General features: G+C 35.0%; 1 protein-coding gene across 2 annotated transcripts; it reads right to left on the reverse strand.

Annotated features, from left to right (window-relative positions):
- Nucleotides 1-106: 106 nt before the first annotated feature.
- LOC137730100 (ABC transporter C family member 2-like) lies at nt 107-13844 on the reverse strand. Of its 2 annotated transcripts, none has more exons than XM_068469164.1 (28): nt 13716-13844; nt 12584-13005; nt 11880-12058; nt 11674-11713; nt 11076-11232; nt 10547-10661; nt 10382-10462; nt 10229-10253; nt 9814-9870; nt 9143-9208; nt 8761-8835; nt 7919-8026; nt 7429-7563; nt 7089-7195; nt 6909-7002; nt 6457-6624; nt 5976-6116; nt 5472-5672; nt 5108-5206; nt 4852-5004; nt 3908-4320; nt 3494-3674; nt 3011-3334; nt 2082-2838; nt 1832-1953; nt 1442-1687; nt 811-1237; nt 107-685 (listed from the first exon to the last, which is right to left on the reverse strand). In XM_068469164.1, exons 2-28 carry the CDS (start codon nt 12914-12916, stop codon nt 594-596), a joined length of 4896 nt encoding a protein of 1631 aa, XP_068325265.1. In that variant the 5' UTR covers nt 12917-13005; nt 13716-13844; the 3' UTR covers nt 107-593. The 2 variants fall into 2 exon arrangements, with proteins under 2 accessions (XP_068325265.1, XP_068325266.1); XM_068469165.1 differs by lacking the exon at nt 13716-13844 and adding an exon at nt 13514-13685.
- Between the last annotated feature and the right edge of the window lie 5786 nt (nt 13845-19630).

The raw sequence follows: 19630 nt of genomic DNA on the forward strand, positions 1-19630 counted from the left end.
AAATAATTGAAAATTAAATTACAAAATAAACAAGAAAATGTTAAAAAGGAATAAAATGTGCCCGAAAATTATTTTCCAAAATATGTTAACTACAGTAGATTACGTCACCTCGATTTATTTTTAAAATCGACTTAAATTAAGTGATTTCTAATATCACAATCTCTTTTTCAACCCACTTAGCAGGAAAGTTTAAGTTTTCGAACCCAGAAATGGCCAATTGTTATAGACAGTAATTATCCTACACAACATTTGAGCCACTGCATTAGGTAACTACATCTACAAGCATAAGCAGTTTTACAGCTTACTGTTCGTTGACACTGGACAATCCATATCAAGGATGTCTGTCGTCGAAATTAACACAACAGAAAATGGCGATCTGAAACACCAGATCGTCCTGGGAAGTTTTCCCGTGTATGAATTTCACAACGGACCGATTTATTGCCATATCCGAGACCCGAGCAGGACAGCTTAGAATGTCCTGTGACTACCACCCTCACAATATAAAATCCACTGGAAAAACTGCAGTGTGTAGAAGCTAAAGCGGTAACAATTAGTAGTATGAAACAGCTTTCACCAAGCCAGAGACAGTTTTCCTACATGTCAGCATGGTCCCAGTCAATTCTGTCGCCGACATTTTCTGTTTGATGAAGCCGGTTCCTAGCTAACCTGCTCATCACAGCAAGACCTGGAGAAAAAATCGTTTAAACGCAGTCAGATTTGGAACACAGATGAAAACATTCATCCAGAATCTACTAATTCTGTTTTAAGGAAATAATGTGGGTTGAGAAAACAACTGGAGTCACACGGTACCTTCAACCATTTTGTAGAGAGCCGACCACCACCCATCTCTAGAGACCTGATTTTGATCAAGAGACTCTTCGATCTCTTTATCGTGCTTTCCTTCCAAAACTCCTCGGAGTGTTATCACTGCATCCTTCGTCTTCTTAAGGATGCTGTTCTCGTCTTCAATTTCCAACCTTTGAAGGTCATTCTGGGATGAACTGAGGCTCACAGCTACAGCAAACTGAGCAGCTGCAGCCCAGCGAGAAGAGGCCAGCCATCTCCTCTGTCCATCTATTTGTCTGTTTTCTTCTCTCGCCAACCTGTTTTCTCCTTCCCCTCCAAGTACCAAGCTTCGTAAATATTGAGCATTCGCTGAGCCCGTACTTTGGACCATTTTAGAGAAAGCGCTTCCTTCGTTAGACAACAGGCGCTCTGGTGTATCAAATTCTCGAACCTGGAAGCACAAAAAGTGATCAACAAAAAAGAAAACGACTTAAAAGCTTTTAAGTTCAAAAGCTGCCAAGAGCTCTCGAGTATAATTGACTCAAATTTACAATATGGATCCCATAAGACATAATTCATAACCTCTCCACACTGGGAGTCAAAAATCAGCAGAAAATAAAACAATGAATGATAAGTAACTCTGATTGAAGCATACCCGGCCAGCATCAAGCAGAAGGATTCGGTCGCAGTCAATAATGGTATTTAGACGATGAGCAATAATAAGCATTGTACATGACTTAAATTCTTCGCGAATAGTTTTTTGAATAAGAGCGTCAGTTCTGACATCAACAGCTGCAGTCGCTTCATCAAGAACAAGAATCTTTGATCTTCGCAACAATGCTCGGGCAAGACTTAATAATTGTCGCTGTCCAACACTGAAATTATCTCCTGCCTCCGAGACCTTGACATATCACAAGTAAGAGAGAATTAAAACACCATTGCATTAAGGATATGACTTCTTTACCACCCCTTGAGTAACCTCTAAATGAGGAAGAACCTATATACAATAAGACCGAAATCACATCAAGCAAAGTTGAGCATATACCTCAGCATCTAATCCCAAAGAATTCCTCCTGATGGCATCCTTCAGATGTGCCCTCTCTAAAGCTTCCCAGAGGTCAGCATCATTGTGTTCTTGAAAAGGATCGAGATTAAACCTCACAGTTCCTGAGAAAAACAAAAAAATAGGATCATTAGAACAAACGTACTTTATTAGGTGTTGTCAACTAAAACATATCAACTTCTTACTGCTTCTGACTAATATTATAGCTTCCTAGGTCAACGTTTGCATGTACCTGAAAAGAGAACTGGTGACTGAGGTATGATACCAAGAACTTTACGTAGATCTGTCAGTCCAAACTTAGCGACATCATAATCATCAATCAAAATTCTTCCTCTTTCTAATTCAACAATCCGAAATAATGCATTTATCATGCTGGACTTTCCTGCACCAGTCCTTCCAACAATTCCAACCTTGTCAGTTGGAGAAATTGTGAAAGACAACTCATGTAAAACTGGAGGAAGTTCAGGTCTATAACGTAAAACAACATTCTCAAACTTAATAGATCCAGATGAAGGCCACGCTGGAGGGGGGCGGTTGCTCTCAATTACAGCTGGACCCTCTGAAGGCAACTCTATATATGTACCAACCCGCTCAACAGCATTTAAGCTATTCTCAGCCAGACTTGCAAGTCTCAGAACAGCAGTCAATAAACTTGTAATATTAAGTGCATAACTGAGAAGGAGACCCATAGTGGATGCAAACTCCTGCTGGTTCTCTGCCCTTCCGTTCTGCATAACAGCAAAGGTAGCCGTAAACCATATCATGAGACCTCCCAATGTTTCCAAACGAATTCCAAGCCAGCGGTTTCCACTCATGTTCACCAGTGTGAATCTGATATTGTTGTCCACAGATTTTCCATTAATGTCTGCCATCCGATCATAAGCTTTATATGCACGAATAGTTGCTAAACCATTCAGTGCTTCACCAAATTGTGCATAAACAGGGGATCTGCTGATGGAGTCCAGGCGCTTTACCTCACGAGCCATGCTCTACACCAATAGAGAGAGAAAAAATAGAGGATATTAGACAATACAGAGTGCAAATAAAAAATTGATACCAAAGTGACCAACACGGTAATACAACAGGCTAAGTACATGAAACCTAGTAACCCTAAGTTAAGGGTGACTCCAAAAGCATATCAAACATGTAAGAATCATGTACCTGATAGTAGAGATAGGCTGCATAAAACAAAACAAGAAGTGGCATAATGGCCCACAAGGACATAGTGCTCACGATCCCTATCAAGATGAAGGTAGAAAGGAGCTGAGAGACTTGGCCAAGAAACATATTCACAAATGGAGCAACATTCCGATCAATGTCTCCAAGATCCTTTGCAAATCTATTTATGATCCGTCCAAGGGGATTGGTTTGGAAGAAGACCATTGGAGCTCTTAATATAGAGCTAAGCATGGCCTCATGCAACCTCCTAGCAGCATAAAGACTAGAAGTAATCAACCAATAAGAGTTTGCCAGTGTCACCAAAACCTGAAACCAAGAAATGTAGTTGGATTTTCATCACAAGAAACAAGGTGGTAAAAGTGCTTCAAGTTTCTCTGTACAATTCGATGCAAAATCCTCCACAAGATAGTTCACACCAATTACAACACCTAACTTAAAGCAACTGCTGTATAACTGTGTTCTTACCTGACCAAATGATAGAAGTGCATAGATCATGTTGTAGAAACCGGGGTTATAATTCCCTGTCATGCCTTGATCAGTCCAATGGCTCAACCATGTGCTACTTGAAACTCGTAGAACCTCGGATGAAATATAGCACATAAAGAGTATCATAACCACCCACAAGCCTCCTAACGCATCCTTATACCTGGATAAGATAAATTGCAAATTTACAAGACTTGTAAGCATTCAATACCTAGGTAATGTGCAACTAGCACATAGTAGTAGTCCCCTTCACAATGTATGTGCAAAAGAAGTCCAATTGACGATAAACACCTCTGAGACCAATATTTCTTAAGAATTAAGGGATGACTCAATGTACCAGAGTACTAGGGGAATTCAAGGGGATACTGAAATTTTGTTATTGAAAATCTGATTTACCTCGCCAAAACTTTCAGGCTAACAACGCCTGTTTCCCTTTCTTCTTGTTTGATAAGAACAGATTTTCCTTCTTTTGGTTTATTTGCTTGGCTTGTACTTTTTGGTATACCATTAACCATCCCATTAACAATAGGTTTTGAAGAGGCACTATGCTCCATCGTTTCATTGTTTTGATCAATGGTTCCACCATCTTCTTTTTCTTCTTCTTCATATTCTTCCATCTTTCCCGCATTTTCCATTAGCCTTTTGAACAGCGTGCCATTATTGGAAAGCTCTTCAAATGTTCCCTCCTCTTTCACCATACCTTCATGGACCAGGATGATTCTATCAACTTGTGAAAGGAAATGTAGCTGATTTGTAACAAGAACCCTGGTTTTCTCTCTCAATTCTCCCCTGATACATTTATCAAAAACCTGGTATGATACATAAGAAATGTTACACGACTATACAAAAGAATAATTAATAACCAACTTTCAGCAGCCAGAGATAGGGCTTGCAAGTGTAGAAAGAAATAACATAATTAGGAAAATGCAAAAGAAAAGATAAACCAGCGTGTATTTACTACTTAGCCATTGCACATCTTTTCAATAAAATATCCATAAGCCTTACAGTAGAAATATAAGGAAGATAGAACTATACTAGTAGAATCACAGGACTTAAATAGGAATTTGTCAAAATTAATATGTGATTATGATCCGCGAACACAAATGCTTAAATAAAGGTATGCCTATGTGGGTAAGTCCAATTAACTCTGACAATACAAAGATTCAACCTAGTATCTGAAATACTTGGTAACTTACCAAGAACAAGCTTGTGGAGATGACAAAAGACATGCTAAACAACAGATCATAGATTATTTTTTATATTTAAAATTAGAATGTAGGAGCAATAAGGATAAACCAACTCTTGAAGTGAATAACTTAAGTGAGATGTAAAATAGTAACCTGTCGAGCCACGTGAGCATCCAGAGCACTCAAAGGATCATCAAAAATGTATACATCAGAGTTGGAGTAGACAGCTCTAGCCATAGAGACTCTTTGCTTCTGCCCACCACTAATATTCACTCCTCTTTCACCAATCTCGGTCAGATCACCACCCTAAACAAGTGAGAAATTTAGGCCCACAAATTACCAGGTAGCATCGGGAGTTTGCAAAATGCACTATAAGAGCTAACACGATAGAACTCTTAACAGCACTTACAGGCAATAAGTCCAGGTCATGCCTCAATGCAGTCACATCTATTGCCTTCTCATATCTTCCGGAGTCAAAGTATGATCCAAATAAAATGTTGTCACGTACCTGAAAACATAAATTCAGAAAGTGACCCATTTGCATGAGCAAGTAGATTGCATTGTAATAATTTAGTACTCAAAGTTAAACTATGTCCCAGGGCTCTGTCTCCAACTAAATTACCTTGATAACAAGAACAAGTACTATTTGTGACAGCACATTTCAATCACAAGAATTTCCAGATTCACAGAAACAGTAAATAAATGCAAAAATTCAAACACATACTTTAGAAAGACGTAAATAAATATATAAAATGGGGATGCTCAAAACTTACAGTTGCATTAAAAATCCATGAAACTTGTGGAACATAAGCAACCATTCCTCTCATTACAACACTTGATTCTGCTACAGAAGGAAGCTCCCCTAGCATTGCAGATATAAGTGATGTCTTTCCTTCACCAGTACTGCCAACAATTGCTACCAAGCTCCCAACAGGGATATCCAAATTAACATCCGTCAGTGTGGGCTTCTCTGCCTGAAGGAAAACATATATGTCAGGTCTGTTTGTTTCACAGAGAAAATGCAAAACACTTCTAAGCTTGTTCAAGCACTAGATTACTTATTTACAGAATCCTTCTACAATACACACAAACTTATATGATGTAAGCACTATGAAAACTAAAATTGGACACCAGAAATAAAAGCTGAGCTCAAGCCCGTAACAAAAATGTACAACTTGACCATATACATGAACACATATAGGAAATCATGAATCAAATGTGCGATGAAAATATTCATTACAGCCACAGAGAAACTAAAGAAACATTATCAATTAGACCTTTGAGTCCCAAGAAAAGTTTCCATTCTTAATTGAGATGGCCGGCAGTCCTGGATCAAGAGGAGGGTTTGGCAGAAGAACTCTCTCTTCAGCTAAAAGTAGCTCCTCTAGGCGCTTTAAGGATACATTGGCATTAACCGCCTGTAAAAGTAAAGTAATACTAGAAATTAAGTAACAGAAGAAAACATGTGAGAAGTTCACAAAGTTGGCAGACAAAGAACTTTATTTGATGATTTACAAGAAATTGAAAGAGAGTACATAATGCTGAAGAGGCTAACATATTTTTAAACTGCTTATTCAAAGTACTGGCAAGAATTGTGTTCAGAAAAGAACCAACAGGATATAAAACACTGCAATATTCTTGCATATACACCACACTACCCAAAAAAAAAACATCTTCAAGAATAACCTAGAGTTTGAACCACGATAAATGTTTTGAGGAAAATATTATCATTTTTGGGTACCAGGAAAGAAGTCGAACCTGGGTTATTATATTAGGAAGCATGAATAGGGGAAACCGAAGCACAGCAAACAGAGAAAGTGAAGTAAATGCCCTTGAAGGTGTAAGATCCCCACCAAGAAAAGTGAACAATCCAAATGAAATCACAGTGACTACAACTGGGGTGCTATTTAGTATAAATCCATTGCACTGCAAAAACAAGGGAAAGAGTCAGTAAAAAAAAAAAAAAGTTGACATTCGTAACATCTATCTCAAGGAATTTGGATATGTACATGATCATGATTGATGCAAGATCATGCAAAATGCCTACTTCAGTAATCAACTGTAGCATTCTGATGGCATGTCATGAATAATGAAATCAGAAGAGATTTTCTTATAGGAATGAAAACCTTCTAAAAAAGAGAAATGAGAAGAATTTACATCAAATGGGTGGATATGGTAAGAAAACGAAATTTCAGAAAATATTGCCATACCGCTCCCAGCAGTGATGCTTTTCGAAACCAGAACAACTCATCAGTTCGAACACTATGCACCTTGGATTGGAAACTACTCTCCCATGCATAACATCTGAGCCATTGGAAAATACACAATGAAAAACAGTACATATAAATCCCCCTAACATATATAGGCATGTCACCAAAATTGAGCCATACTTCACAGTGTCCATTGCTGCCAAAATTTCATTCATCAGACCAATTCTTTTGTCTGTACGCTGTAACCCCTCCTTGGACAATTTCTGCATTTTGCTGATCACAAATGTCTGTCCCAAGTAAATCACAAAGATTAGGACACATTAAATTGAAAGGATATCTAAACATGTATAAGGTGGAAAATATAAAACTGTAGTGTAGTTACTAACTACTCAGCACAGACAGGCACACTCCATTGTGATAGTAATGTCGTCACTACTCAGAATTCTTTTAGGTATAACTAAAGCATATTAACATAGTTTTTATGCAAAACAAGCAAAATCAAATGGAACAACTATTTTACCTGTAGGGGGAACAAAAGAACTAACATGAGGGCACCAAGTAGTGAAGCAACCCCCAATTGCTGATACAGAAGAACCATGGAGATAATGATACGAAATGGAGCTGACCACAAAGTATGAAGAGATTGGGATATTTGCTGTGCAAGGAACAAAAACAAATTAACCAACCAACCAAAACATCTTCACAAATAATAGCACAAAATGATTAGTACAGTTAATTTGTTTGGTACCACGTGTATATATTTTGAAAAGGATGAGATAAACCCAAATCTCAATTGAAACAAATTTTGAGTAGAGAATAAGTAGAAAAAGAAAACTTCTTATGTTCTGAGATTAAAGTGTCCAGAGAAGTGTGGCTCCAATCGCACATTCAGGGGTTTTACTATCGTCTGACTGCAGGAAATTGCTATAGTAATCTCTAATTAAACAATTAATTTTCACCTTCAAAAGATAATTTTAAGGACACATGCAAAAACTGTTCAGAGTGCGTACCTGAAGTGTTTCAGCATCAGTTGTCATTAAGTTGGTTATCTTCCCAGAGGCAAACTTCTTTCTTGCTTCATGAGTCAGCCTTAAGGATTTCCGAAATACAGCAGCAACCTAAAATAAGAAAAGTATAGAATCATGCTTCACAAAATGATATATCAAGATTAATAGCAAGTCTTGCATACCTTCATGCAATTATGAGTTCAATACTTCCCCACATTATTAGACCAATCAGAAAACCATACAACTAGCTAACCCCTCAACATAAAACACTAAAAATAAACCCCACTCCATAGAAAAGTAACAAGACCTTAACCCACTCAAGAACTCCTAATTAACCAGCTAAATGTCGCAAGCCCCCAGTAAATAGCATGGTAAAATTGTTTTTGAGTTTGGCATTCCATGATTCAAACCAAAAACCTTGCCATTTCAAAACCAAACATTTATAGACATCCCTGAGCTAAGAATCTACTGCAAAATTCCAATCCTCACTCGCCCAGGGACCATGACCAAGTAAAAGGCCCACAAACTGATAGACTTGCATTGGTTGCTAAATCTCACACATGCCATGGATGTGAAACGAAAGTTATACTGGGAGGGAGAGTGGTGGGGGTAAAAATGATTGTTTATTACCAATTCACCCTTACTATATTAAAATCCTTCAACATAAAAATGAGCATAGATGGAACCTAGTCAAAACTCCTTGACAAAGTGGCTTCTCTTAAATAACAGTATAATTTGGTGACAGAATGGCACTGATGATATTACCAACATGGAAAAATACAAACGTAAATTAGAATGCGGTTAATAGCATTAAAACGAGGTTGGAAAAAGTAAAAACAAAATACCAAGGTTGACCGAAGCCGGAAGCCAACACGCATGACATTCTGAAAATACTGAGCTTCACATAACACCCCAACAACCTGAAAGCAAGGCACATCTCTCATTAAAAAAATAAAAAAAATGTAAGATAAGTTCCAGGGTTCAAACACCAGCTAGTGGATATTGTGCAAGTTTCTTAGGGAAAAACAGGAACTTCAAGAAAAGAGGGAGCAGGTTATATTAGGTAAGCAATTATTGTCAATTCACCAAGCAGGGTAACTGCAACATCCCTTGAAATTGATAATGCAGCAAGAGTATGCAAATGTGTGTGATACTAAAGGGTAGCTGTGCAAAACAATCTATGCATTGGAAATGACGTAAATACAAAACAGAGGATTTATATCATACCACTCCAGCAAATATTAAGAAGGCATAGATGTAACCAATCCACGCTGGATCCCCTCGTTGCATAGACTGCAGACAATTTCAGATTAAATAAAAGAAGGATTATGATAATTACAATAAAGGATCAATTTCCAGGACTCTGATACACTATATCTGATTTCAGAGATATGCAGGAATTGTGACACACCAGTAACATAAGTTTCAAAATAAAAAAACAAAGAATTAATGCATCATGGATCAGTATCCACAAAATTAACACACCTGGAGAAAGTTAGGTTAAAGCTAATCTAACATTACAGAATTAACATACCTGAAGAAGGTTAGGATAAAGCTAATCTAACATTACAGAATTAACACCCCTGGAGAAGGTTAGGATAAAGCTAATCCAACATTACAGTGACAACAACTTTTGGGTCATTGAAGTCTCATCGTTGTTTTCTTTTCTTTATTTCCTAGTCAAAACTTCAAATTAGTTATCAGTGTTTCAACAACAATTTCATGACCAAAACACACAGAATTCAGGAATGCTTGACTAGCACAAGTTAAATTAAAAAACAGCCCTCATATGGGCCCAATCATCAATATCCTTATCCCTACTAATTTGCATACTGAAATAATTAGTACCAGAGACGGACAACATAGAAAAGGGAAGGGTATAAACAATAAACACAAACCTGTAAGAGATGATTCAAAATAAGCGGCCCCACAAATTGGGAAAGATCATTCCCGATCTACACATTGTCAACAAAACAATAAAATAAGTTATAGCAATCGAAGCATTCAACTTTACCATGCAAAACTTTTCAGACAGAAAATAGAAAAGAACTCTTCGTATGTAGGACAACTACCTGAACAATGTGACTAGCATGTATGCTGGACTAAAAACTACTAAACAAGCAACACAATCCAATAAAAAGTAAAAAGTAAAACAACAATGACAAAGAGCAGTAAGTGTTGATTAAAAAGTTAAAAAAATATACTATTCCAATTAGTGAAATATGAGTGTAATGCCCTTTGCATACTATTACATGTATCAAACTTTGCAGACTATTACCGAACATAAGCAATTCTGAAGAACGAGCTAATTACCTTCCAAAAGCCTCCAAACCAAAACCTATAAAGAGCACAATAAAATATGAATGAGAAGCATGTACATATAGAACTGCATAGGATGCGCAAGGGCAGTAATGACAATAAAGTGAAGAAGATTCACATCTAAGCCATGGGTCATGAAAATATTACCTTCCACCAAGGCTAGAGTTCAATGCTCTTAAAAGCCATGGTTTAGGCTTTCGACTTTCCTGAGCCCAACATGCTTGGAACCTGGAAAGCCAGTAAAAGAATTATGATGAAAACTATGATGTACTAGTTTAAGTGGAAACCAATTTGAAAATAACAAGCACACACTTATTGTTCAGTGTTTCAGTACGATCCCAAGTATCCAATTTCCAGATATCTTTCTCTGTAATGGGTCTTTGATAGCCTAGCTTCATAAGTGGATTCACCCATGAAAACAACATTCCTGATAAAAACACAACCAAGATATGAGTTGAGAAATAAGCCATGGAAAGAGGGTTCAATGCAGTCTTCAGAATATTATGAATGGTCTATTCTCTATATCCTTTGTCTTTGCATCATGCAAAATTAGCAAGCAAAAAACAAATACAGAGCGAGGAAAAAAAAACTAAGACTAAAATAGATTGAAATGGATTTGAATCAAAGTTAACTACATGAAACAGTAGCACAGATGTCAAACAACAAAGAAATAACCTTTAACAAAAGCATTTTATGATGGTTCAGTAGACCATACTAAAGTTGGCATACGTACAAAACAGAATTAATTCACTAACAATCACACTAGCTCTATCAGCATTTAATTCTCTATAAATTTTCTTAAATGTCAAGTATTAGGATCTTATCAAAATTATATACATACTTGACAATATGCTTGCATGTCTCTCAGGACATATTTGCTCCCCTCCAGGAAGTTCTTCATATGCAGCATCATCAATTGATTCAGTACGGATTGGAGTATAACCAGGATAATCGACCAATTTTGGAATATACACAAGCAAAAGTATTCCAAACAAACCCTACATCAGAGTGAAAATACATATATAAAACAATTTGACATTCGATATGCAGTCCAATCAAACATAAAAATAGCAACCTATAATAACGAACAGTAGTAGAGTTTCCCACCTTTTATTCTTTGTTTCTCTTTTTATTGAGTTTTGGTTTCTTATAAAAACAGAAAGGTTTCTGTTTCCCACCTTTTTTTTAATTTAAACATACTTCCCATCTGTTTTTACTAAATAATTTGTACCTACGTTAGACCAACGGCATACACAATGTATGTGCCACAGGGCAGTGCAGGATGACTAGGCAAATTAGACTGCTTAAACACTATTTCACTACTTTTAAGAAGAATAGCCTAAACATTGTGTGATAAAATTACAAAAAGTAGACATAAGAGGAAAGAAAAGCATAACCAGCGAAAATTAAGGTTAAAAGCGAAAAACAAGCCAACAAACCTGGGCAACAACTTCACTGATGTACAAATATAGTACAGATCTGCAAGGGTTACACAGGAAGATTGTCAGTTTGTCTTGCACAACCAAAAACCTCCAAAATGTACTAGCAGAGTGATATAAAACAGAAACAAAAACTTTGAAAATATAAACAGTCAAATCAATTATTGGTAAGGCAGTACCAGTTTTAGGTAAACAGACACACAAACCTGTGGTATAAGTCCCTTAGTGAAAGAACAAGATTCAGCATCACGGAATCCCCCACTAAAGTATAAATTACTGCAAATCTAACAAACCATCGGACCTCACGGATATAGATCTTAGTTTCCACACCAATCATTACCAGCATAGAGCACCAAGTAATGGCCTCTAATATCAGAGAAAACAACTGCCAAGAAAAGATGAAACTAAAATATTAGGCATATGAGTGTAATCTTACAGAAAGTTTGTTTTTGTACACTTTCTTCTCCCTTCAATGACAGTTTGTTCCTTATCCAGAAAAATAAAATGTGCAGGTTAATGATACTCACATGTGCAAAATGCTAATCCTATGGTCTAAAGCTAACTGAGTTTTTTAAGTGTAAAGCCCCTAATTTCATTGCATTTGAATTGATCACAGTTCGTGACTTGTTAAACTCGATATCTCCTCAGAAATTTTGGGAACTTGGCAGCTGAAATTTTCTTTAGTTCCAAGTACAAAACCTTGGTTTCTTTTGTCACTTTACTTAATGGGTGAGGAGTACCAAATTACCCTACATCTGATAAATGAAAACATTGGTTTCTTCAATTCACTTCGTTTATTTGTAAATTTAACATATAAAGAATTTTATCTATGCTAACTACTGTAACACAACATAGAGCAGCTAAACGCTAAACGATTAATTCACAGTACACAACAAATCAACAAACCAACCTCAAATGGTGCAAGGCCAATCTGCCCATCTAAATTCAGCACTGAAATTCCCATGATCAAGCGGAACAAGGGCTCGGCGGTGCAATAAGCAGCCAATAAACCCAACATATAATTGTAAACTTTGGACTGCAAACAGAACCTCTGGGCTTTGAAATCCTTCTTGATCCGCCATGTTCGATAAATGCACAGGCCCAGAACAACCAAATGAGAAACGCAGACAACTAAAGAATCAACGGCGCAAGGCGTGTATGCACCAAAAGCATTCTCCACTGCTCTTGTCCAGACCCCACCGGGCACCGGGCGGCAATACCAATCCAAAGGCTCAAAACCCATCTTTTTCGTCACTTTTTTCACAAGAATTATTCGCTTTTAAAGCACACAATCCATCACTCGGGCCTCTCAGTCCCCACTGTGAGCTATTCCTGCATTATATGATAAAATTGAATTTAGCCACACAAAAAAAACCCAGGAACCAATGAAATCTCCTTGAAGGGTAAAATAAAAAACAGTAAAAACTCCAACTTTTCAGATTAATGGCATACTTTTCTTACTAGCTTAAACTTTTTATCCACGAGAAATTACTATGGCTCGAAAGAATATGAAAAAATAAATAAAAACATTCAAGCATTCTACTTTTCTAAGCACCGTCGTTCTCAAAAATCCCTAAGAAAAAGTTCAAACTTTCCATACAACTTCAAAATTTTCAGAAATTCACGAGGAGTTTTCTGTTTGCCACAGTTACCAAAACTCAATATCTATTCTGGCAGTGTACATTTTCTCAGTAACCAAACAGAGGACTACAATCAAGCTAGAAAATGAAATTTCTTCAGAAAACAAACTTACAGAAACGTATAAAGCATTTATTAAGCCAAAAACCAAAACTCAGAAATACAGAATTCATAATTTTCAAATTTCAAAAGCACTGAACACCTCAGAGACTGGTCTTGCACTCAAAAACCCAGAAACAAAAACTGAAAGAGCAAAAGCGCTGCATTCAAACGAGCAGCTGACGACCTTCTCAGATCAAAGAAGGGAAATTTTTGGGGGAAAACAAAAGAATCAAAAGCTGTTGTTTGGATGCCGAGAAAATGGAATAAGAACAATCCCAATTTTCATGGAAAGTTTTGATTACCCTTTTCGTGCTTTTTCTTTGGGTGTAGCTCCCTGTCGAATTAATGGACAGGAATTGGTTTCTAACTCTTTGAGCCTGTGGAGGAGCCGAATACCAAGAGCATTTTGTCATTTAAAAAATCAAATGGGCTTTATTATTAAAAAAATTGGAATAAAAAAAAATGCTTTGGTTTGGCTTAATGCGTCATCGATTACGATAAAGATAATTTTGTTTGAGTGAGAATGGTTGTTGGATTCTTTTTGTCATGATCTAGAAATTTTCTAATCATATTCGTTCATCGTACATCGTACGATCAGTTTTTATCAAATATTATTTATATTTAATTTTAAATAAACAAATTTACAATGATTTTGACCGCATAATGTACGATAAACACATGTAATTAAAGGATCTCTATGATCTTCACAAAAAGGTTCTGACGAGAATCCTCCTGGATTTTGTTTTCCTTACTAGCACGAAATATGCCATTATCATGTACTGCAAACTTATCTAACAATAATAAATAGGATGGTGAACAAAAATATACTTTAATACCAATGTATTTGTAATATTTAAGTTATCATGTATTGCAAAACATGTTTTGCAAAGAAATGTTAAAGAGACTCTTAAAATATAACTCTCACGTGTTCACATTATAAAATATTACGTTAAAAACACGAGATGAGTCAATAGAAAATTCATTTCAATAGAATCTCCTTTCTTATCATTTAAACTCTATTTATCATTTTTTTATAGATACATTTCTACTGTGTGGTACAAAATAATTGTTTTGGTTTTCCCTATATTGCGGGGATAATGTGCAAATCTGTGCTTTTGTTCTCTTGTGTGTATGATAATGTGGAGGTGGGAAAGAGATTAGGGTATTTTTGTCTTTTTGTTGAGAGAAAAGGCACCTTGTTGTGATATGGTTAATGATTCTTTAATTATAGGTAGATTATTATGTTGTCATTTTTATTTTGAAATTTTCACTAATAATTCAAAATTTCTTTGCGAATTTTGAATTACGGATATTAATATGTAATTTTATAATTATTTTATTATTCTTATACATAAATAAACTTGTTGTAATTTATAATAATCTAATCATATTTCAACCTATAATAATCTAATCATAAATAAATAAGGGGAGAACAATTCCAACAATAAAAATAATCTAAGGGGAGAACAATTCCAACCAATAATAATCTAATCATATTTCCAACAAAATAAATAAATTTTGATCCACTACTATGTAGTCCGAAAATAACAGCTTATTTTGTATAATTTAATAATACAAAGAAAATTTGTGCAGTCGCATAGCATGTGTCAAATATCACCTGTAAACTTGTTTTTAATTTTTATTCTTAGCATATTTGTTTATTTGTTCTCGAGATTTGTATGGAGTTGTCAATTTTTTTTCTTGAATTTTAATTTTGTCGATTATCTTCTTGAACTTTTATAATTAGTCAATTTACTTTTTGAATATTAATTTTGGTCGTTAGCCCCTAAACTTTTATAAATAGCCTATTTCGCTCGGATATTAGATTTTAAAATTTTTCATTCATATTTATCACGCGAACAACGCATGACAATTGTATGAGAGTAAAAAGTATGGGAAATTGGATGGATGAAATTTTTTAAAATCTAACGAAAGAGAGAAATTGGCTATTCAAAATAGTTATAGGGGTAATTAGCCAAAACTAACGTTCGTAAAAAATCAGCTAATTATCTCCACTAATTAATAAAACACTCATTATCAACCAAAATTCTATGAAATTACCAGTTTAACCCTCTAATTAAAGAATAAGAAATATGAGGCAGAAATGTAATTTCACACAACTAAATTTTGCGGTTTTTTTCTTCAAAGTCTCACCTATATATAATCCTAACATATCTCTAATAAAAAAAAATCAAAAAAAAAAAAAAAAAAAAAAACCTCTCAATCTCACATTCTCTATCACTTTCTTCCTCTCAACTTCTATTTCAAAAACAAAAATAAATATCACAACACTTTGTGTGTGTCCATATGCTAGTAAAAGTTAAGAAAATAAACAGTTGAAATTAAATTTTAAAAAAGAAGTTAATAACTCTATAGGAACAAATCGATAAATACTAGGAGGCGAGGGACCATTCATATTTGTAACTTTCTGAACGTAGGAGCCAAAACTAAAAACCAAACAGACAAGTCGTTCTCTCAAAAACAAAAAGACTAAAAAGTCCACGAGAAATAGAAAGTCGGCAAAAGTGTGATTTGTACCAGTTTTTTTAGGTCAAAGTATCATGTGAGTTTCAATTTGCAGCATAAAGAGCCAAATTAAAATTGCACATCATATATCAAAACAAAACTAAGTTGTAATTTGCAGCATATCTATAAGGAGTGTAATTTTATAGTTGACGGGGTAAACCAAGTTGAATTTAAGTAGCGAGATAGATTTTCAATAGCTTGCGAAGCCTCTTCCTTTTTAGTTCAAATTCTTTCGTTGACTACTCTGAAGTCGCTAAAGCTAGATTAATTATTGTTTAGTATTTCTTTTTTCTGTTTTCTACCACGTTAACGGAAAAAAAAAATTGCATCCAACTCAAAGTCGAAAGTGGATGTTGACCAAAGTTTGGACACAATTTTGTACTAATAAAGTCACGTTGAAATTGAATTTATGATATATGAGTATATTTAAGAGTAGATTGTTTGGTTAGACTGGTAGGAATGACTTGCAGGAATCAGTAGTCTTCAGTCGGCCTTCAAAATCACTTTCAAATTAAGTCCCCAAGGGCCAACCCTTTACTTTAAAAGTCTTCTTTTACTGAAGAGATTTTTCAGTATGACTGGTACATAAGGTGGTACATCATGTGTTACTATACAAATGGTGAGATATGTGTGTTAAAAAGTTAATAACTTAAAAAATAAAATTTTTCACCAAAACATGTGATGTACCACTTGTGTTCGCGTCACAACTAAAAATTTCTCCTTTTACTGAAAGCTTCACCAGCACAACTCCATAATTTATTTGTTTATTTATTATTAATATTAAGCAACCACGAGGAAGTCTGTTGAATATATATAAAGTTATAACCAATAAGTTATTGACCGGAAGAAAAAAATATATATAACCAATAAGTTTCATGAAGTTTAAAAAAAATGAAATAAAAAAACATAGTCAAACTTATAAATAAAAAATAAAAAAATAAAAAAAACCAAATTAAAATAAAATAATTTAGAAATTTGGTTGAAGAGGCCAACTTTGCTTCTGCAACCAAATTAAATTATAATAATTTAGAAAATAAAATAAAAAAAGTTTGCTATCTGGTTTGCGTCAATGGCGTTCAAAGAGTTTTGCTTTATTATTTTTTTAACAATTAATTGACCTTTTTCTTTGGTTGAACAATTCATTGATTTAGTAGGGTGTAATGAGAATTTTAATTGTCATAAGTGAGGTTAGTTTAGGAACTAAATTTAGGTTTAAAGAGATAATTAAATCAAATGTTGGTTTAAAAAGTAAGTTGAGTGTTGAGATATAAAATGTGAGTTCAAATAAATTTTTTCTTGAAAATTTGATTTAACAAACACCCTAAATTCTTGACTAATGAAGGAAATTTACCATGAGAAAGGAATCTCCTTCTTAATATTATTACGACTCACCCATTATGAGGCTTAGCCCACTCCTTCATTCCCTTAGGCCCTGTTTGGCAGATCGGATAAAGGATCGGATAGGATTAGTTATACGGACTCGGGTGTTTGGCGTTCACTCGTACTAAATAAGCGCCGGATTAATTTAACCGGTCGGATAGGATAATACAGTATACACCCGCTTAATAAAACCAACCAAAATGCCCGGATTATTTAGTTGGGGAAGAAGAATATGGGAGAGAAAGGGAGGGAGTTTGGGGGGTGTGGCGGAGAGAGCTAGGGAACAATTATTTGGGATTCTTCTGCAGTCGGGGAAGAAGAAGGGAGAGAGAGGAAGGGTGTTTAGGGGGTGCAGAGAGAACTGGGAACAAAAAAATGATTTCACTTTTTAAATTTTTTTTTTTTTTAAGTTTGATTCCTCCTATCTAGTATAATGCTAAACACAGTATAAATAATACGATCAATAGTCTGATACTGCACGAAACACCCGACTAATTTAGTCAGTACTATCCGGTGGCTATTTATCCTATCCGACATAAATAGTCAGTACAGTCCGAGCTGTCAAATGAGGCCTAGTGTAGATAATATCTCTGGTTCAAAAAAAAAAAAAAATAACATAAACCTCAATCATACTAGGATATATAAAATATAATGATAAATAATTGGTAGTTTATAACTTTAGAGCATCTTTAAAGGAGATGTTCAAATCAACACTAAGAGTAAAAAAGGCAACGACAATGTTTTCCAATTGAAAAGCCAAATTTAATGTGGTGCATTAATAGTTAAAAAGGATAACAACAATGTTTTCCAACCAAAAAGTCAAATTTAATGTCGCGTGCCAAGGATTCGCAGCTCTCACCTTTACCGTCAAAATTGACCGCAGCTTCAAATCTTTTTTTAGTTGATTATTAAAGGCATTTTATTATTATTTTTTTGTTGTGAAATATTTATTATAATATTTTAATATAATATAATAAGGAAATGTTATTATCACTCTAAAAATATCATTTTGCAATCCTTATAAGTGTATTTTTATTTTTTAAATACATAAAGTTTGGAGTGTAAAATGAGAATTTGGGAGTGTCAATAACAACTCCCTAAAATAATAGTGTAGTTTGACATATCAGGTGAAGAGCAAAAGTTTAAAAGATGTCAATGTGTCACATAAGCTATTAAATTTAAATTTAAGATAAATGCTAAGCAGACACTCTCAACCTGAGACTCTTCATGGATTATCTGTCATCTAATGTTTTGGACACAATATTTATAATGTCGGCATGAGAATTAATGTCAAACTGTGTGGAAAGTCTCATTTTTCAGAAAGTTTCCTTAGCATTTCTCTTAAATTAAAGTTTTATGATTAAAATCTGACATTTCTTGTCATTTCGTACTACGGTCTAGTAGTATTTATCTTCATTTATAAGTGAGAGGTTTTAGGTTCAAATCTCGTGGATAACGAATTCAATACCAAATTAGGTTGCTTATTGTGTGGCTTAGCCGAACTCCTACAATTCCTTTAATGTAAAATATATTGTTGTATTAAAAAAAAAAATCAGACAAATCTTAATTAGCTTAGGCTTAGGTTGAGAATATCTAGGGGAGGAATAGGATGTTTTTGTATGCTTATAAATGAGACACGATACACCAATTATTTATCTTTGAGCTTTTGCTTTGTCTAAAATCATATGGAAGAGACAAAGTGCTGTTTTGATTTTGTCTTGGTTCAAAAAGAATCGTTCACACTATTTTATGGCATTATATGTCAAATGGAATCTCAAGCACCACGCCCACTCACTTCCCTTTGTAATTTCTAGGGCTCTAAACTAGGGTTGAAAAAGAATGCTTGCTTCCAACTAGTTGTAATTTGTTGGCTTGTGTTTTAGGTGGGGGGTGCTACATAATTACATATTCATATTCTACAAATTGGGTGGCATCTTGTTGGATTCTAAGATGTTAAACTGTTTCGATTCGTCGGGAATATCTCAAATTTTAGAATGTAAATACAGTTGGAGGAGAAGGAGTTGATGCGTTATAGTTGAGGGGCCTGAAACAATGTTATCTTTGTTTTGACGAAACATAACAAACTTCGATTGACCGTAGTAGTAAGTGACGCGATTTTCTTTGACTGTTACCTCCTTATGGATTGCAGGTTTTTCATCTCAAATTTCTACCCCTTCAAACCAGGAAATTGATTTTGAAGTTGTAAAATGCACATGTTGGGACTAGGGGTGTTTTTCGAAAGGATCGGGTTAGAAACGACGTTTCCAATTTCCGTTCCAAAATGTTAGGATTAGATCGGATCGGATCATAA

Source organism: Pyrus communis, chromosome 3 (assembly GCF_963583255.1).
Source record: "Pyrus communis chromosome 3, drPyrComm1.1, whole genome shotgun sequence".
In the NCBI taxonomy this organism is placed as follows: Eukaryota; Viridiplantae; Streptophyta; class Magnoliopsida; order Rosales; family Rosaceae; genus Pyrus; species Pyrus communis.